The 21,494-nt window shown below is 43.4% G+C and overlaps 1 protein-coding gene across 1 annotated transcript in view; it reads left to right on the top strand.

The window, feature by feature from the left end:
- The first annotated feature begins 9,041 nt into the window (after positions 1-9,041).
- Positions 9,042-21,494, top strand: part of LOC122816168 (isochorismatase domain-containing protein 2-like) — a 141,328-nt gene continuing 128,875 nt past the window's right edge. The window contains exons 1-2 of the mRNA XM_044088922.1: positions 9,042-9,187; positions 10,525-10,683. Of these exons, the coding sequence (XP_043944857.1) occupies positions 9,155-9,187; positions 10,525-10,683 (192 nt within the window). The 5' untranslated portion in view covers positions 9,042-9,154. The remainder of the gene's footprint in view (positions 9,188-10,524; positions 10,684-21,494) is intronic.

The raw sequence follows: 21,494 nt of genomic DNA, 5'->3' as shown, positions 1-21,494 counted from the left end.
ATAGTGCCTTTTTTTGGCAAGGCTCAAAAGACAAACCCACCTCCATAGGTATCACAAGGGATAAGAAACTAAGAGTAATGCTACTCAACGCCAGAAGTCTAAACCTCAAGATGCACGCACTCGAAACTCTCCTTAGCATGGAGAACATCGATATCTGTGCAGTAACAGAAACCTGGTTCAGGGCTCCGAGAGCACCCCAGCACTACCAGGTTATACCTCATACCATGCTTTTCGCCCCAAAACTTGGACCGAACCACAAAAGGAGGGGAGTATCGATATTCATCAAAGATACCCACACCTCCAGGTTGGTGGCAAAGCACGAAGCATCAGAGACTATCCATGTGCAACTAACAGTGGGTAAAACTGCCTTCCAGTTTATAGCCTGCTACAGACCACCCTCCCAAACCCAGGAACCCCACTCGGCCTTCCTGAGAACACTGGAAAATATGAAGGTCTCTCCAAACACCATTATATTGGGCGACTTCAACTACCCAAACATAGACTGGGAGCATTACTCTATCTCAAACACCCTAGCCCAAAGGTTCCTAGAATTTATAAACTCAAATGCTATGGAACAACTTGTTACCACTCCCACAAGAGGGGAAAACATACTGGACCTGATCATCACCAACATGGGGACTCTATGCTCCAGACCAGAAGTGTATCCCTCACTGGTGAGATCAGACCATAAACTAATCTCACTGGATATTCACATCCCGACCCCACCCCCTGCCCAGAAAACCACAGTGAAAAACTTCTCTAAAGCAAATTTCACACTCCTCAAAACTGAGGTGGAATCCTTCAAAGCCCCCGGGCCTGTGGAAAATACGGCCCAGACCACAGAATCCTTTATAAACGCATTCTGTGAACACCTTCAGGAATGCATGGATCATGCGATCCCAAATAAAACCAAGACCCAATCCTCCAAAGGCAGACGTCCTGTCTGGTGGACCCCAGCCATAAACAAACTATACAATAGAAGGAGGAAGCTACTAAATGATAGAGCAAAATCCCAAAAAGGGAAGGCATCACTGATCAGTATTAGCAAAAAACTACGGGCACACACAAAATTGTCTAAGGCCAGCGTCGAGAGAAAAATTGCACAGGACACTAAGGATAATCACAAGGCTTTCTTTAGTTATGTTAGGAACCTGGGTGGTAATTCCCAGATATGCTCAGAATTAGTCCAAAATGACAAAAAATACACCGAACCCACAGACATTGCCAACATCCTAGCTGACAGTTTCAGTGCAAACTTCTCCCCCCCCCTCCCCACCAAAAGGGCAAATATCTATCCCAGCAGAGTGCTGCCCCCCTGACATCTCAGATGCTCAGGTAATAGCCGCCCTCTCCAAAGCAAAAAACACAGCATCAATGGGACCAGATGGTGTCCCGGGCTGCGTCCTACATGAACTCCAAGAAGAGCTAAACCCAAACATAAAACTACTGTTCAATCTCAGCCTTACTACAGGATATGTGCCCAGAGAGTGGCGTACAGCAACAGTGGTCCCTCTCCATAAAGGTGGTGCCTCAACGGATCCTGGAAACTATCGCCCCATAAGCCTGACTAGCTTGGTCTGCAAAGCTATGGAAAGGATCATCATGGACCTCATAAATAAAGATATTGGGGATCTACAAACACTGGATCCTACCCAGTTCGGCTCTGTTAAGGGCAGATCCTGCCTCTTAAACCTGGTTGATTTCTTTGAAACTGTCACCAAGGCCATTGACGAGGGGAAGGTGGTCCACACAACCTACCTGAACCTCGCAAAAGCCTTCGATACAATACCCCACTCGGGCATTATAGATAAGCTCACCAGCTTAAATATAAACCCCTATGTCACTAGATGGATTGCAAACTGGCTCAAGGACAGAACCCACATGGTTAGAATTGCTGGAGCCATGTCAGACTCCAAACCAGTTACAAGTGGTGTCCCACAAGGCTCAGTCCTGGGACCTCTCTTGTTCGGTATATATTTCTCGGAGGTACAGGCCAACACGGAAGGACTGTGGCTGACCAAGTTCGCAGATGACTGCAAACTGGGAGCCATAATCGACTCTCCAGCCGACACAAGCATCCTCCAAAAGGGCCTCATAGAAACAGACAACTGGTGCCAGAGCCATGGCCTCAAGCTAAATGCCAAAAGTGTATAGTCATCCCCTTTGGCAAAACAAAGTGCCCACAAATTACCACATAGGTGGTAATCCATTAAGTACAGAAGAAGTAATTAGGGACCTGGGGACCCAAGTTGATAGCAATCTCTCATTTGACAACCACGTGGCCAAAGTGGTTAGAAAAACATTTTATATAGCCCACCTAATCATGAAGGGATTCACATCTAGATCAAGGAGGTCGTCGTGCCTCTTTACTCATCCCTCATCAGGCCCATAATTGAGTACAATGCCCCTTTTGGGATGTACCTTACCAGACACCTGCAGCAACTGGAAAGACCCCAAAAGTACCTCATCAAGAGGATCAAAGGGCTCAAACAGATGCCATATGCTGCCCGGTTAAAGAAACTCCAGCTCTACTCAGTGGCATACCGCCTGATCAGAGGCGATCTGTGCCTGACGTATAAAGCCATGTCCAACCCGGAATTAATGGACATGCTGCACCTCAGAAAATCCAAATCCCATCGAGCTACGCGCTCGAGAGACTTGAACCTCAGCACTGAAATAAATAGGACATGCTGGAGGGACAGATTCATAACCCAGAGGCTCCCTTCACTCTGGAATAAAATCCCAGTCCAGGTTAGGCAGAGTCCCTCATTTCCTGTCTTCAAGAGGAATCTTGATGAGTGGATGGGAGATCATAGGTTTACCCCGGGTATCACTTCTGTGTCACTGTTAGACAGAGGCACAGTATACTAACCTCGAAAAAGGGCATAGCAAAATAAATTTAAAATGGGTGGCGAAAGCCAAACACATTCTGGCTAGGCTTATAAATGCCCTAGGGCAGATAGCCTAGTATGAACCTATGAACCTATAAGTTTAGCATTGAGAATGCTCTGGTGGAAGTCATTTATGAAAATGTTGAACAGTAAGGGACCTAATATAAAACACTGGTGTACACCTGTAGGAGTATTAGGGAAGGAGGAGGCACAATTTTTCCATTTGACGGCTTGTTGCCTGTCGGGAGAGTTAACTCAAGAATCAGTTAATAGACTAGGTGGATAGATTGAGATTATTAGACCGGAAAAGATTATGAAATAGCATCAAAGGCCTTGGCTAAGTCCAGAAGGAGGGTAGAAACTAAGCAGCCAGAGTCACAAGCTTTATTGACTGTTTCGAGGAAGGAGAGGAGAGCTTGATGATACTGTGACCAGGTCTAAATCCATGTTGTGTGGGGTAAGCAGGTAGTTGTCTGTGAGGTAGGGTAATAGTTATAGGTGAATACATTTTTCTAGAACTTTCGAGATAGGGGATAAGATGACTGGTCAGAAACTAGTAATGTTATTGTTGTTGCCCCCTTTGTAAAGGGGAATGATAAAGACCTTTTTCTAGAGTAGGGGTACATAGGCTTCTTGGATTGACCGGTTTATCAGACTGGAGATGGGGAATGCAATGGCATCGGCAGCTATTTTTAGGAAGTAGGAAGGAAGGTCATCAGGAGCATTTGAACAAGGTTTCAATTTTTGAAGGATTTTTTTTTTTTTTATATAGTCGAGATAGGAATGGGTTTGATAGTGAAAAGAGGGGGTTGGGAGGTGATAGTGTTTGGGGAGGGAGAGATAGGAGGAGGTGAAAGTAGAGCATTGCTGGGGAAGGATGTGGTTAGTTTGGCTATAGAATTGATAAAAAAGGAGTTCAATTGGGTGGCTAAGGACAGATCAGAGGTATTTGGATCAGGGCAGGGGTTGTCTTTTTTGCCAGGATTGAGGAGGGTGGTGATACCATTCCCGAATTTTTTAGGGTTAGTCTTGTGGTTGTTTTGAAGTATGGTGAAGTAGGATTTACGGTCTGATAAAATAAGTTTTTTAACTTTATTGTGAAGTAGCTTATATTTGTTCAGGGTGGTGGGAGTTTTATATTTCTGGTAGTGTTTCCAAGCTTTGCCATGGTTGCGCATAAAGGTTGTAGTTTCGTTTGGTTAACCATGGGGCAGTTTTACTTTTAAATCTTTTGGTTCTGGAGGAAGCAAAGCTATTTAACATGTTTATGAATGTAGTACTGAAGTAGGCAACAGCATTATCTAGGGGGAGGGTTTTTAGAGGGCTCCAGTTTGTGTTTTAGAGAGTCAAGAGAAGGTTTCGGGATTGAAGTTTTTTAGAGAGCGGTAGAGATGCAAGTGTGAGATTGTTGTATGGAGGAGGGAAAGTGATGAACGAAAGCTGGAAGATCATTGAGAGTCAGGAGAGGTACCACTATCGGAAATGTAATGGGGGTGAGAAACTAGAATCCAGTCAAGAGTACTACCAGAGGAGCAGTGCTTGGTGGGCCTAGAGGGAGAGTTGATTATTTGTGTGAAGTTATATAGCTTTAGGTTTTGGGAGGTTGTAGGAGATTGAATGGTGGTCCAGTTAATATTAATGTTACCCAAGATTATGATTTTATTGTTAATGTTGGAGGAGAACCAGGAGAGGATAACCTCTAGAATTGGGGATATTATCTCCAGGAGGTATATAAAGAGCGGCTATGCGTATATGTTTGTGTCTATCTGTAGGAGGGCCAGAGGTAGCTCGGTTTTGGTGAATTGGGGTACGAGTTTAGTATAGGGTGTAACTGAAAGGGAGGAGGAGAAGAGCTACTGCATCACCTTTCTTTTGAGTCCTGTCATTTCTCCGTGTCTTTGATATGGGGTTTTAGCCATGTTTCAGAGATGGACAGGATGTCTGGGTGATTATGGAGCAGCCAGGCATGGAAGTTCGGAACTTTGTTACATAAACTTTGTGCATTCAGTGTAGTGAAAAGAAGGGATTTTCAGGTTGAGGGGGGAGTAAGTAGGGGTGAGTTTGAATGCTGACATGGTGAGGGGCTGGGGTTAGGGTAAATGTCAACAGAGAGAAGGATTGAAGGATTGGGGAAAAGATGAATTTTAGAGTGCTTAGTGTCAGGTTTGAGAGTAAAGTAATGTGTTGTAATGGGGTTGTTTGGTATTGGAGTAGAGAAGCTGTGGACAAAAATAAGTTTTTAAGGGAAAAGGAGGCAGTTGTTGAAGTAATAGAGATAGGGGGAAATGAAGGTTATGGAGTGTTTGTCATATATGGGGTATAGAAAGTTTGTATAAAAGTGGGGGAGTGACTTGCATTAGGAGGACTGGTGAGAAAGTGAAGGCAGGATAAGATAGAAGAACTGTTAAGGATACAATGGAGGTAGGTTTGAGAAGCATAATGATTTATGTGTATCTGTAGATTTGGGATTATAGAAATTCATCCGAGAGGAGAGTGGGCAGGTGATTAGTAAAGCTAGTTAGAATGTGGATAGTAGTTTAGGGGAAGTGGGGGAGTGGAATTGGAGAGGTGGGGCTGATAGGAAGGCGAGGGTGTGGGTGAGTATGATGTGGGGAGGGTGTGGGTGAGTATGATGTGGAGGAAGGTGGGGTGATTTGTGATTGGACCCTTTTGTGGTGGGAATGGTTCTGTGGCTATAAGTTAAGAGGTGGTGGGAACTGGGGCAGGGTAGAGGAGTGGTGTGAGCCCGAAGGGCGAACAGTGCTGGTAGAGCCGAGGAGAAGGAATGTGTCTTACCAAAAATGGAGTAATGGCATGGACCTAGAGAACAAGCTCAGAGATAAGGGGAACACAATAATAAAATGCTGGGCCAAATTCAGTAAAGCAGAGCTAAATTTAGGTGAAGAGAGTAATACACTAGGGTGAAGCTCTGACAGCGTTAGGGCTGCTATAGGTTAAGGTTTAGGTACACAGAGTAGGTGAACACTGCCAGCTAGTGGCGAAAGTGTAAATGACTACTTGCATGTATCAGAAATGGGTAAGGCAGTGGGTAAAAGATCGGGGAGGAAAGAGAGGAATATAGACCGCTGTAGGTTGCTTGCGAACACGCAGCTGATCACTTAACTAAGTTTTATTAGGCAAAAGCAGTAGGAAAAATAAAACACTTGAATCACACGCTGTTGGTCTTGGGGAAGGGCAGTATGCTTAGAAAGCACTGGTGATGTCAAGGGAGTAAGTCATCCCATTTGATTGTTCTTTCAAGGGATGTTTGCCTGGGTAATGTGCAGTACAATGGGAAGCGCCCAGGAGGTGGAAACGCCACACTTAACGAGCTGTAATGAAGAAGGAAAAAATGTTTTAATGTTAAGAGAGTACAAATGGGGAAAAACAGCTAGGGAGAACAGTAGAAGTGGTAGGGGATGGGCAGAGGATAGGTATACTGTGAGTGCATATAGGAAATGATTCCGAGGGAAATAGGGAGAAAAGACAGAGGTACAGAAGAGAGAGAAGTATAGTAAGTGAGAAAAAGTTAAGTAAGGCAGGAAAGTAAGAGAAGCTAGGTAAAAGGATTTGGAAGTAGAACTATAAGAAAAATTCATATGGCTACTCATTTGCAAGTTACAGCACAGTAAATGCAACAGTAATTGTGGCGTTGCAGATAAAGCATAGTTCAAACATGTATCTAGGCACTGCATCTAATCTTTGTTTATACTCAGCAGTCAGTTTAAAAATAATGTATACTGAACAAATAAGAGATGTGAACAGAGCACTAGAGCTCTAAAGGTTACAAATGGCTATAAAAGCCTGTAACAATGTAGCACAGCAGTAGGTAATAAAACAGCAGTGAAACAACTAGCTTAAGAAGGGGTAAGATAAGCGGATAGCCGCATGTATAATATCACAGCTGGTAGCATACTTTTAGAGAAATACATATAAACACTTGTAAGTGCATTCACTTGTTTAACCCCTAAACCACACAGAATAGTACAGAGTTAAACAGTTGAAAAATGAGCAAGTTTGGCTCCGCTAACTATTTAAAGCTAACATTTCAAGCCAGTTAGGATAATAAGACTCACCATGAGCGAAGCTAGCAGCCTATTTGCAGGACTAACAGAAATGGCTCTGGGGAATTTTAAAAAATGGTGCCACAGGTAGCAGTGTCATTTATATGGACTTTGGGGAAGAAGGTAACTAAGAAAAGGGGGGGGGGGGCAGGGAGGTAGGCAGGAGAGAGGGAAAGGTAACAGAAAAGGGGAGAGGATGCGAGACTGGAGGTAAGATGAGAGAGATGGAGCCGAGAAGGAAGGTGGCTTACCAAAAACAATCAAAGTAATGGCATGGAGCTAGAGAACAAGCTCGGAGGTTAGGGGAACGCAATAATGAAATGCTTGGCCAAATTCAGTAAAGCAGAGCAAAAATTTAGCTAAAGAGTGAGGGCGGCCACGGTGGTGCAGTGGTTAGCATTGCTGCCTCACAGCAAGAGGTTCTGCGGTTCGATTCTCGGCTGGGGTGCCTTCTGTGCAGAGTCTGCATGTCCTCCCTGTGGTCGCATGGGTTTCCTCCGGGTGCTCCGGTTTCCTCCCACATCTCAAAAGACATGCAGTAGGTGAATTGGACAATCTAAATTGGCCCTAGGTCTGTGCGTGTGTGTGCCTTCTGTGGAAGGTTGGGCGCCGGGCTGGCAACTTGACACCGTAAAACTCCACTGCCAGTCGTGAGCAGACAGATGATCCGCTGTGGCGACCCCTAACCGGGAAAAGCCGCAAGAAGAAGACACTAGGGTGAAGCACTAACAGAGTTAGGGCTGCTATAAGGTTAAGGTTAAGGTTTAGGTATGGGTGAGCACTGCCACCTAGTGGCGAAAGTGTAAATGACTACTTGCATGTATCAGAAAGGGCAAGGGAGTGGGTAGAAGACTAGAGAGGAAAGAAAGGAATATCGACCGCAGTAGGCTGCTTGTGAACGTGCACTGGATCATTTAACTAAGTTTTATTAGGCAAAAGTAGTAGGAAAAATAAAACACTTGAATCGCATACATGCTGTTGGTCTTGGAGAAGAGCAGTATGCTTAGACAGCACTGCTGATATCAAGGGAGTAAGTCCTTTCAAGAGAGGTTTGCCTGGGTAATATACAGTACAATGGAAAGCGCCCAGGAGGTGGAAATGCCACACTAACAAGCAATGAGCGGAGGTAGCAGCCTACCGCAGGACTAACAGAAATGGTTGCGGGGAATATTTGAGTTGAGGGTTGGGAGGGTGGCATAATGGTTAAGATGTTTGCCTTACAAACACAAAGTGCAGGGTTTGAGTCTCACAAGAGATAATTGGCTAGGCTTAAAATGGCTTGCAAGGGCAGTTAGTTTGGTACTAATCTATGAACCTATGAAAGGGAGAATGGGAGAACTGGTTTCAAATAAAACTGGTCTGTCCACCAAAGTGGTTCCCTTTTATAAATCCCAAAACTGGAATTTGAAACATTAGGGTGTGTTGATGTTTGGATCCTGCAGATTTTAGGCACCATTGAATCTCTCTCCTAGGAGTCTGGCTAGAGGAATCATGAGAATCATAGATGTCATGAATCCTGTTATCCTGGGAAATGCCCTTGCTGAAGACTTGGATTGAGTAGAAAAACTCTGGAACAGAAGTATATAGGGGACACCCCAAGAATACATTTCTGTTGGAAGGAGACAAACAAGTTTTGTGAATGTTCTCCTGGAAGCCCAGTCTGGAAAGGAGATCTCTTGCCCAGTCTGGAAAGGAGATCTTACTCAGTAAGAGATTTCTGACACTTTGCAAAAAACTCAGCAAAGATAATCAAGTCCTCTAAACAAGGGAAAATGTGAATACTTTGCAGGCTGCAGTAGTCTGTCACTGGTACTAGACATTTTTCAACACCCATGGAGCAGAGGATAATGCCTGGTGTAATGCAGAGAACTTAAGTATAATCCAGACTCAGAAAAACCTTGTCTGAAGTTTGAGGCTATAAGAGTATTATAATAAGCATCCGTTAAATCTTGTGTTACCAAAAACAGTGAGAGGGTGATTAAGTGGTAACGGGATCTGATTGAGAAAGGAAAGACTGAGGAGTGTTCTCCATGAGACTTTCTTCTGATTGTCCTGTGAAATAATTTTCTTTTTCAGAAACGATATCTAGGATGAACCAGCTCTTTCAATGGGAACATAATGACCCTCCAGTTTCTTTGATAAAAGTATGATTTATTTCAACTGGAATTTCCTTGACTTCTGTTTATCCAGCCTTGGAGGATGTTTTTATTCCAGTGTGCAGCCCCTAAGAAGGTAGATTAATTGTATTTAATTGTATAAAGTTCCTCAGTCTTAAAATTTCTTAGTTTGTAATCCCAGATCTGACCCTGCAGTGATTTTCTTGGCAAGTACTTCTGCAGCTAAACATTTAGTAAATGCTAATTGTTTTCCTTCTTGACAAGGGTACAAAAGCTTTTGATAGATTTGGGAAAGAATGTATTCCTGTGCCACTCTAATTTCAACATTCTTAATTGCCAAGGTCACATGTTAAACATTTTTGCTTGCTTATTTTGAGAAGTTGAGTAACATTATCATCACTTTTTCTTTTGAGGACAAACCATTTAATCATGAATATGAAACTTTTAGTAAACAGTTCCCTCTTGTAATTTAATGAGGAAGTGCTGAGTACAGCTGGTTGAGGTACCACAGGTATTTTATCGTCGTACAGTCATTTCTGTTTGTATTAATGCAGTTACTTTTCGTATGACTGAATAACGATATTAATTTGTGTAATAAAATGCCCTAAAGCATTTGCAGTTAAGTGGTGTAGTAGTACATGCTGATAGGTACTGTTTCAGGGTCAGTTCTGTTTTCGCTTCAGAAATATTAATTTGTAACCTACTCCATTTCCTTTCACATGACTGATTTAGTGAATTAAAATTGCATAACTTAGAATGAATATATTATTGACTGCTTACTACCCTCTGATAATGTGCTCAGTTTTACTGGGCTTATTCAAGAGCTGAGGAGATGAGAAGTTAGAAGAGAGAGTGGGTTATTAATCCTGAATGCGTGTGCAGTGTGCTTTAAGGGGCTGCATTTTTGAATATTTGTAATAGGTTTCTCAGTACAACTTTGGGTAAACAAACAACCCCCATCCTTCATTTCATTTTGTAATCTGTTATTTTGTTATTGAGAGAGGCAGCACATAACATTATACATGTATGCAAGTACTACATAGCATGGTGTGACAAGTTATTTTTGATTATAAAACACAGAAGGTATCCATCCTGCATAAAATAAATGTTTTGTGTCTCTTTGGTAATATGAATAATGCTGTGCAATTGCAGCAAACATTATTGCAGTTTATCTTTCTGTCTTATGTTGTTTGTTCATATGTCTGTTGAGATATTCTATGAAAACTTACATTCTTACAATAATTTGGATTTCAGGATCTGTATACATATGTTCTAAGATAACTAGAAAATTCTAAAGTACTTAAAGACTACATCCTAAATAAATAATGCAGTTTCTTAGGTATGTCACTAACTGTGATGATGGCCTTGATAAAAAGAAAACCTTTTCACTATAGTGATCTGTTTAGACTGCATTGGTAAAACAGAAATAAAAACTCATGTTTTTCATTCCAGAAGTATAGACATCACAGACCTAAAAGAATGGCCGTGAGACATCTCGGAAGAATTAGTCAGAAGACCAGTGTCCTGTTTCTGTGTGATATGCAAGAGAAATTTCGACCTAACATTGCCTATTTCCCCCAGATTGTCTCTGTGGCTGCAACACTGCTGAAGGTTTGCTGGGACTAGTGCGTGTGAGTGGGTTATGTGTATCTTTGTGTGCTGTTTGTTTGTGTGATTATGAAACAGTATGCTCGACTTTGCCTGCTTTGTGTGTATTGAAGAAAGGAATATAGTCAGCCGTCTAGTCTTAGACTGGCAAATCAGGAATTGTACCCAAAGAAACCAAATGATATTTTGATTTGCATGCTTTTGAGAATCTTTAATTGCTGATGTCTGTAGACTGATGAGCACTACCTTATCAGACAAAATAGTCTTCTTATTTAGAGAAAATGCTGTCCCTTGCTATGGTGGAATGGAAAGGATATCCATACATCCATCCACAACACCTTTTCCCCTATTTTTGCACTGGAGTTCGGGTGTCCCTTCAACAGTGACAGTCATCTGGAGCCAAAGTTTACACCACTGGGTGGCTAGCCCTGCTGTGATAATTCTTCCACACCAGACTCACATGCACACTCATATCTATGGCCAATTTAGTGTGTCCAGTCCACCTACTGCTACTACTATTTTAAGAATCACTATTGAAAGTTTTTTATTGGTATTATGAGAAGTGTATATATGACAAGTCACGGACTGAAGTTTTAATTGTTTATTAAGTGCAAAATCATTGGATCCTTTGAATGTGTTTAACTTAATTTCATTGATGGATTGTTAATTAAACTTAGTATATATATTATTAATGGAAGTATACACTGGTCATCTGATGAAGTCTTGAGTAATGAGACGAAAACGCATATGTATTGAGTGAAGGCATTCATGTTTTATCGTTTATACGTTTGTGTGGTGTGGATTTATTAAACAACTGTTGGAAATACCTCGCTTGAGTCCCGCTCTGGTTTCTGCACTCTAGTTTGGATTTATTGGTGACTTTCAGTGGATTTCCACAATATTTTTTGCTTTTCACCTACTGCATGTCTTTGGAATATGCGAGGAAACGGGAAAACCCCGAGGAAACCCACGTGAACACAAGGAGGACATGCAGACTCAACACAGAAGGCACCTCAGCCAAGAATCGAACCGAGGAGCCTGTTGCTGTGAGGCGACAACTCTATCCGCTGTGCCACTGTGCTGTGTATTGCCTTGGTAGAAAGGATAGGTATTCTTTCATTCCCACAGTCTGAATACGTGCTCAAGGATGCTTTCTTGTGCATCATAGATGTATTATGTCTGTGGTTGTTTCAGAAGAAGGTAAACTACCTGTGTAAGGTGTTAACACATCTTCTTGGCTTGTTTTATTATTTAGGTCCCCCTGCTGGAATTTTAAGACTGTATCCTCTAGCTGTTATTATCATACCTATTTTGTTGTGATCCACTCCTTGTTCTTTTGTGAAGCATTTTTGTCTTTCTCCCAGAACACCCCCTCCCCCCATTTCCACATCATCTGCTTAGGGGAGAATAAGTCAGAAACCACTGAAGACTGATAGATAACGAGAGGGCCTTGCTTGATGTTAGAAGAGCTTAACTCTCTGGTAAGCTTACTAGTTAGCAGCAGTTCTTATACAAATCTGATACTAAAGATTCTACTGCACTATTTCATTAACTAAAAAAAAATCCAACACTAAAGCCAGTGTACATACCACATAGTTATTTAAGTTTCTGTCCTTTTGTCATACATTTTATTTTATTTTTTTAACATATTCACTGAATACACCTACTGGGTATGTGCTATTTTGTATGGCGAGTAATACCCCCTGCTGTCTGCATAGAAAGCAAGTAAAAAATTGAGGAAAACAAACCCAAGACTATGCAAAGAAGCTGATCAGTCATTTACAGCTGTCTGTTTTCCCAACATGCATAGGTTCATAAGTAGTTACTAGGAATGCATTCCACTTTTGTTGTATTTTTCTATCCCCTGTGATCTACAGGGCTAAACTCCTAAGACGACCTGTGTTTGATTAGCAGCACAGATGCTGGAGCGGCTGGTGGCCAGGCTAGACTGGCTTGTCCATCCTGGGGAGTGAGAAAAGCAGGCTTGGTTGGCTGCATTTGTAGCATCTTTAGTAGTGTAGATGCATTGTCACATTTGGATACTAGTCGAACCATGTTCCCTAAAGCCGAGGACGAGCTTGTGAGGTAGTGGTGCTGTCAAAAAAATCAGTTTGGAATGGTTAGGGCCATAAAAAGCAAGAGCCCTTTTCCCATTGTGGGTGATGGCATCAGTTATGGTGCAGTCAACACTCAACCTTAGGGCAGGAATGGGCCCAAAGTCTCTTGTCTTTGGGGCTAAATGGACCATTTGAGCAGCTGATGGTCAGAAAGGAGGAAAAGGAGGCAAACAAAACAAAACTTAGTGCTGTACTTCTTGTCCATCTCCATTTATTTGTCTTCTTTCATTGTATGACAGTACATACTCCTTATCCACACTCACTCCACTTTTTCTTTCTTGTTTTCTTATTGTCGTGTGTCTATTCTAAACAGAGGGTCTTTTCTAAAAAGATTTAAAGCCTGCATAAACTAAAGCACTGCTGGTGATTCCCACCCACTCTCCCATTTGTTGATCTCCTTTTTAAACCTGGTTATTTTAAGGTACCCACCCTTAGCGTAAATTGAACTTAAGCTCCTTTCTACACTGCTGTTGATATATTAAAGTATTTATTTGCCTTTCTATGTGCTTATATTGAAAGTGCATTTTGCCTCATTGTCTGTTCTACTGATTTACTTGCTCTGTATTCATTATTTAGCTAGCTGTTGGCTAGAGTAGTATATTTTTACACTCTTAACAAGCACTTGTTTTTACATCAAGAAATAAGTGGATTTTCTATCTAGTGCACTTGGAGGTAGCCTGGTCTGTTTAAGTTGGAGAAACTCTTTAGATTTCTGCACTTAGTTTTATTGGCTGGAGGGCTTATTAATTAACATGTCTTGTTTTTAGTACCTTTATAAATTCTGTACAATTGAGTGGCTCTTGGTTCATATATACAAAGCAAAGTACTTATCAGGGTCTATTTATTAGTTTCCCCTCAAGTGTTTGGCAGTGCTCTGTATAGACTCGGACACCTTGAGTGACATTTTTCCTATAAAAGCACAATTGAATTTCTCCAATACCTAGTTGCACACAAGACAACTAGTTTGCCGTGACAAGCACTATCCCCATAGTTGCAAACTGGATACTTCTGACAGTGATTGATATTCTCACTCCAACTGTCTAATCAATAAAAAAAATGGTCTGTTGCCATGGATATGAACTTTACTACCGTCTCCGTTACTGGCTTGGTGGATATGAGCATCCTGAGGCAATGTAGAAATTGCCTCATGTTTACCGACAACCAGTTAAATCCTAAACAAACTGATATGGTATGTGAGAGATGTATTTACACAGTGTCACTGGAGGCAAGCTCTCACATAAAAGTGCTCCTAATGTCAATAAGTTTGCCAGTAGTACACATGCTTCACCCATCGCACACAATTCAAAGCAGACATATAGACCCACATATACTGAGGCACTTAATTGTAACCTTCCTAAACCACAAAGACCTCCTAGACTAACTACACATAACATATACCCTCAGCAGCCCCAAATGCACTCTTTCAAAACAACACCCACATCAACACATAGAGCTACATCTCATGGAGGCTCTACCTCTAAGCCCATAAGGCAAGCCGCCACACAATCCAAGATTCTAGTCATTGGAGACTCCATTGTGAGGCACATTGATGTCTGTCTCACAGGGCTGAGTAAGGAGAAAGTCACAGTTAATTGCTTATCGGGGGCTAGGATCCATGACATTATACAGGCTCGCAGGTCATTGGACCACAATTACCAATATGACTCAATCCTAGTCCTTGTGGGAGTAAATGACCTGAGATATGTACCTCCCTAGACTATATGAAGAGAGACATCATGGAGCTCTCAGAATATGTATCTCATGCTGGTATGAGCCTAGCATTGAGCAACATTTTACCTTCTCCAAGGATGATGCCACAATATGAACAAAAGCTGATTGATTTTAATAATTGGCTTAGTTTTTGGTGTCCTTTTAAGGGGGTGCAATATTTGTCAGCATGGAAGGAGATGGTCAACAGACTATGCTGCTTTGCCAGGGATGGCCTGTACCTCTCCTCTCTAGGCTTTCGACTATTAGCTAAAACATTGTCTTTCCCCATAGTGCCTTTTAGGCAATGCCAAACTGAAAGTACATGTTCTTCGTGTTTCACTGTTGCAGTCATTACATTTGGGTTATCTGCCTCCAGGTAGCCCTCAGCCAGCCTGAATACCAGAGTCTTGGATTCCTGCGTCAGATGCTGTCCCTCCTTCCATGACGTCAGGTTGTTAGGGGTATAAAACATGCAGCCAACGCCATTACATCAGTCTTTCTTGCCGTGCAGTGCCCGCAGCAGTTTGCAAGTGCCGGTCGGCCGACTCCTGAAATTTTCATTTTTGAGTTTCAGAACCGAAGTCTTCAAAAAAGCTAAGTACCCCATTGGGGATCTTTTTTCTTGCTCTTTAACCGATGTCAGTAAAAGTTAACAATTGTATTACTTGTGGAAAACAAATACCTCATAAAGATTTTCATTCGTACTGCATTCCTTGCTTAGGCCCAAACCACAACGTCCCTCGCTGTCGTTTTGTGCCTTATTCACCCCCCGAACTATTCGTCGTCAGGCTATTTTTGCAGCAAATTATTTTGGTACTCTGTTTAACTATCCAGAAATTGGCTTCTGACTACCGATATTCCGAAAAAGCGTAAAGATAGACAGAGACCGCATAGGTCCAAAACTGCCGATGATGCTTCCGTTAAGCTAGTCGCCAGTTCACCGGTACTCAGTGAGGCGCTTTCGCAGCCCCTGATACCCGCTACTTCAGATTCGCAGGCCTCTGCAGAGACCCTTTCGGGGTCCGGTATGCCGCAAAATGCTTCTTCAACTATGGAACCTGCGGATGTCTCTACCTTGGATGGGTCCGGAGCCGCTGTGCAGGCACTGGCTTCTGAGGGTGTATTCAGACCTACAGACTTGCATTTCAAACAGACGCCATCTTCTTCTTCAAGGCCTAAAACTCGACCAACGCCTAGAAAACCAACGTCCAAACCTTATGGTCAGGCCCATATGCCAAAAAATAAATGATAAGAATGGTTGAAGACCTTATTACTTTAATTAGGGGAAGTCAGCCTTCCCCCTCTGAGACCTGGAACTGATTTTCCTTCCGATTCTTCTGATCCGGATTCTGAAAATTCTGTTTCTTTTGATTACCAGGATTTGCCCTTATTTACCTATGAGGATTCTGATGCAAAGGATTCCATTCCCTCTGCTTCCCCTCCAGAAGATTTTTCTTTTAGTGAAACCTTGCACTCTCTTAGAGAGGATTTCTGCTGGGAAAGCCAGGATTACTCTTCCTCCTAAAAGAGGCTTGGGGAATTCCTACTTAGCTGTCCCTCCTGTTCTGGACATTGTAGATGATGCCTTCTTGGAATCTAGCCTGGCCCCAGACTCATTACCTCCAGCTCCCAGAAAACCTGACTGGTATTACAGAGTACCTGACTCTCACAAGTTACTCTTCAAAAATCCTACTGCGGATCCAGAGACCATTTCCCAAGGACCAAAAGGCATTAAGGCTACTACTGCTAAAAACCCTACCCCCTTCTGATAGAGACTCCAGGGCCTTGGACAGATGGGGTAAGAAGATATACACTTCTGCTACTTTGGCCATTAGGGCCTTAAACAGCCAGTTTCATATGTTAAAGTATCAACAACATATTATGGGACTTCTTAAACAGAAAATTATGTTGATTCCTGACTGTGCTGAACATAAAGAATTACAAGATTTAATGCATTCTGCTGAACAAGTTGGTAAACCTACTTTGCAACGTGGTTTTGATTCTTTAGAAGCATCTTGCAGGGCTGCTGTCACTGGGTCTGTACTTAGAAGGCATGCTTGGCTTAAGTAGCAAAACTTGCCAGATCATGTTAAAGCTAAAATTACTGGATGCTCCCTTAAACCAAGACTGCCTGTTTGGCAACAAAGCAGAAGAAGTCCTTAAAAAGATGGAGGAAAAAGATAAATCTATGCAAACTTTTAGATTTCCTGCAAGTACAGCCTCCCAGATTTAGTAGGCATTGGCTTTCTAAGAATTGGTCCTTTCCAGTCTCTTCCAGGCCTCAGCCCAAACCCAGGAACAGCAGAACACCTAGGCTACATTCTCAAGGTACACACAGGCCTAAGCAGTGGGGGGCTCCCACTTCATAGGTTCATACTAGGCTATCTGCCCTAGGGCATTTATAAACCTAGCCAGAGTGTGTTTGGCTTTCGCCACCCATTTTAAATTAATTTTGTTATGCCCTTTTTCAAGGTTAGTATACTGTGCCTCTGTCTAACAGTGACACAGAAGTGATACCCGGGGTAAACCTACGATCTCCCATCCACTCATCAAGATTCCTCTTGAAGAGAGTCAATGAGGGACTCTGCCTAACCTGGACTGAGATTTTATTCCAGAATGAAGGGAGCCTCTGGGTTATGAATCTGTCCCTCCAGCATGTCCTATTTATTTCAGTGCTGAGGTTCAAGTCTCTCGAGCGCGTGGCTCGATGGGATTTGGATTTTCTGAGGTGCAGCATGTCCATTAATTCCGGGTTGGACATGGCTTTATACATCGGGCACAGATCGCCTCTGAGCAGGCGGTATGCCACTGAGTAGAGCTGGAGTTTCTTTAACCGGGCAGCATATGGCATCTGTTTGAACCCTTTGATCCTCTTGGTGAGGTACTTTTGGGGTCTTTCCAGTTGCTGCAGGTGTCTGGTAACGTGCATCCCAAAAGGGGCATTGTACTCAATTATGGGCTTGATGAGGGATGAGTAAAGAGGTACGATGACCTCCCCTGATCTAGATGTGAATCCCTTCATGATTAGGTGGGCTATATAAAATGTTTTTCTAACCACTTTGGCCACGTGGTTGTCAAATGAGAGATTGCTATCAACTTGGGTCCCCAGGTCCCTAATTACTTCTTCTGTACTTAATGGATTACCACCTATGTGGTAATTTGTGGGCACTTTGTTTTTGCCAAAGGGGATGACTATACACTTTTTGGCGTTTAGCTTGAGGCCATGGCTCTGGCACCAGTTGTCTGTTTCTATGAGGCCCTTTTGGAGGATGCTTGTGTCGGCTGGAGAGTCGATTATGGCACCCAGTTTGCAGTCATCTGCGAACTTGGTCAGCCACAGTCCTTCCGTGTTGGCCTGTACCTCCGAGAAATATATACCAAACAAGAGAGGTCCCAGGACTGAGCCTTGTGGGATGCCACTTGTAACTGGTTTGCAGTCTGACATGGCTCCAGCAATTCTAACCATGTGGGTTCTGTCCTTGAGCCAGTTTGCAACCCATCTAGTGACATAGGGGTTTATATTTAAGCTGGTGAGCTTATCTATAATGCCCGAGTGGGGTATTGTATCGAAGGCTTTTGCGAGGTCCAGGTAGGCTGTGTGGACCACCTTCCCCTCGTCAGTGGCCTTGGTGACTAAAGAAATCGACCAGGTTTAAGAGGCAGGATCTGCCCTTAACAAAGCCGAACTGGGTAGGATCCAGTGTCTGTAGGTCCCCAATATCTTTATTTATGAAGTCCATGATGATCCTTTTCATAGCTTTGCAGACCAAGCTAGTCAGGCTTATGGGGCGATAGTTTCCAGGATCCGTTGAGGCACCACCTTTGTGGAGAGGGACCACTGTTGCTGTACGCCACTCTTTGGGTACATATCCTTTAGTAAGGCTGAGATTGAACAGTAGTTTTATGTTTGGGTTTAGCTCTTCTTGGAGTTCATGTAGGACGCAGCCCGGGACACCGTCTGGTCCCATTGATGCTGTGTTTTTTTGCTTTGGAGAGGGCGGCTCTTACCTGAGCATCTGAGGTGTCAGGGGGGCAGCACTCTGCTGGGATAGATATTTGCCCTTTTGGTGGGGAGGGGGAGGTGAAGTTTGCGCTGAACCTGTCAGCTAGCATGTTGGCAATGTCTGTGGGTTTGGTGTATTTTTTGTCATTTTGGACTAATTCTGAGCTTATCTGGGAATTCCCACCCAGGTTACTAACATAATTAAAGAAAGCCTTGTGATTATCCTTTGTGTCCTGTGCAATTTTTCTCTCGAAGCTGGCCTTAGACGATTTTATGAGTGCCCGTAGTTTTTTGCTAATACTGATCAGAGATGCCTTCCCTTTTTTGGGATTTTGCTCTTATCATGTAGTAACTTCCTCCTCCTATTGTATAGTTTGTTTATGGCTGGGGTTCACCAGACAGGAAGTCTGCCTTTGGAGGATTGGGTCTTGGTTTTATTTGGGATTGCATGATCCATGCATTCCTGAAGGTGTTCATAGAATGCGTCTATAAAGGATTCTGCGGTCTGGGCCGTATTTTCCACAGGCCCGGGGGCTTTGAAGGATTCCACCTCTGTTTTGAGGAGTGTGAAATTTGCTTTAGAGAAGTTTTTCACTGTGGTTTTCTGGGCAGGGGGTGGGGTCGGGATGTGAATATCCAGTGAGATTAGTTTATGGTCTGATCTTACCAGTGAGGGATACACTTCTGGTCTGGAGCATAAAGTCCCCATGTTGGTGATCAGGTCCAGTATGTTTTCCCCTCTTGTGGGAGTGGTAACAAGTTGTTCCATAGCATTTGAGTTTATAAATTCTAGGAACCTTTGGGCTTGGGTGTTGGAGCTACACTAATGCTCCCAGTCTATGTTTGGGTAGTTGAAGTCACCCAATATAATGGGGTTTGGAGAGACCTTCATATTTTCCAGTGTTCTCAGGAAGGCCGAGTGGGGTTCCTGGGTTTGGGAGGGTGGTCTGTAGCAGGCTATAAACTAGAAGGCAGTTTTACCCACTGTTAGTTGCACATGGATAGTCTCTGATGCTTCGTGCTGTGCCACCAACCTGGAGGTGTGGGTATCTTTGACTAATATTGATACTCCCCCTCCTTTTGTGGTTCGGTCCAAGTTTTGGGGCCGAAAAGCATGGTATGAGGTATAACCTGGTAGTGCTGGGGTGCTCTCGGGAGCCTTGAACCAGGTTTCTGTTACTGCACAGATATCAATGTTCTCCATGCTAAGGAGAGTTTCGAGTGCGTGCATCTTGAGGTTTAGACTTCTGGCGTTGAGTAGCATTACTCTTAGTTTCTTATCCCTTGTGATACCTATGGAGGTGGGTTTGTCTTTTGAGCCTTGCCTAAAAAAGGCACTATGGGGGTAGCAAGAGCCTTTGCCAGTTTCCGAAAGCCCAGGGGTGACAGGTGCAAGCCGTCCCTAGCGAAGCATCGTGGCTTGTCGAGCATGTCATCCCAGGCTGACAGGCATTGGATCCCCTTTGAATGACACCAATACTTAAGCCAATTGTTGAAATTGATCATCTTGTCTTCATATTGTGGCATCATTCTTGGTGAGGGTAAGATTCTACTCAAGGTCAGGGTCATACCGGCCTAGGCTACATGCTCAGAGAGCTCCTCTGTCTCTCTTCATGTAGTCCAGGGAGGTACGTCTCAGGTCATTCACACCAGCATGGACAATGACTGAGTCATATTTGTACTTGCCTTGGAGTGACCTGAGTGCTTGTGTTATGTGGCGGATCCTAGTGCCCGACAGGCAGCTCACCGTGACCTTCTCCTTGTTCAGCCTGGTGAGCGGGATGTCAGTGTGCCTGACGATGGTCACCTATTACAAGTGTATCCGGTGTGTTGTTTAGCCTTAAGTGCTGTGACTGTTCGGCACACTGGCTTTGTGAGGTATGTGTTGCATATATTTTGTTTTGGGGTAGCGGTTGCTTGGGTGTCTGCTTTGGAGGTCTCTGCTGCTTAGGCAGATTTTTATTTAGAGCCTCTGAGTATGTTTTTGTGTGTTTGTGTTTGGTTTGCTGTCGTGGTAGGTCTATGTGAGACTGGAATTGTAGTGAGTGTGGTTTCCTTCTCCTCCTGACTGGTTACGCCAGTACTGAGTTGAGAGAGCTTAGCCTCCAGTTTGGCTATATGGTTGCATCTCTCACATGTGTTGGAATTTGTTGGGAGGAGGAGAGGGTTGTCTGTGTACATGAGGCAGTTGTAACATTGCCTCAAGATTCCCAGATTCACCAGCTGGACCGGAGAGGAAATTGACAACTGACCTTTGGACATGCTAGAATAGTATTGGCAATTCCTTTATAATTGAAAAAAAGTCTGGAAGTAGTAAGACCCCCCCCCTATGAAAAATGTCACAATGACTTGATCTTAACCTTTCCAAGCCCTGCTCAACTGCCTGCTCCCTTAGGGGGAAAGATTGCCCTGCATGCAGAAAACTGGAAAATCATTACCCAGGACAAATGGGTTTTAAATGTAGTCTTCCAAGGATACAGATTCCACTTCCACACCTTACCAACCCCAAATGGTTGGCCAGACCTACCCCCAAATCAGTGGGTGGAGGCTCAACAGCAGGTTCTCTCCCTTCTAAGTATCAGGGCTATTGAACCTGTCCCAGCAGAAGAAAGGGGACAAGGTTTTTACTCGAGACTTTTCCTGGTACCCAGAAAAGACAGCTCCTGGCCGCTAGTCTTCCAAGGATTCAGATTCCACTTCCACACCCTACCAGCCCCAAACATTTGGCCAGACCTACCCCCAAATCAGTGGGCGGAGGCTCTACAGCAGGTTTTCTATTTTATAAGTATCCAAGCTATTGAACTGTCCCAGCAGAAGAAAGGGGACAAGGATTTTACTCGAGACTTTTCCTGGTACCCAGAAAAGACAGCTCCTGGCATCCTATCCTGGACCTCTCTTTTCTAAACGCCTTTTTTGGTAATCCCAAAATTCAAAATGCTAACACTTCAACAGCTGCTTCCTATGCTAGGCAAAGATGCCTGGTT

The sequence above is a fragment of the Protopterus annectens genome, chromosome 1.part1 (genome assembly GCF_019279795.1).
Source record: "Protopterus annectens isolate FY-2018-M chromosome 1.part1, PAN1.0, whole genome shotgun sequence".
NCBI classification, from domain to species: Eukaryota; Metazoa; Chordata; order Ceratodontiformes; family Protopteridae; genus Protopterus; species Protopterus annectens.
Note: the sequence above shows the minus strand (reverse complement) of the source record. Positions and strands in the feature narration are given on the sequence as shown.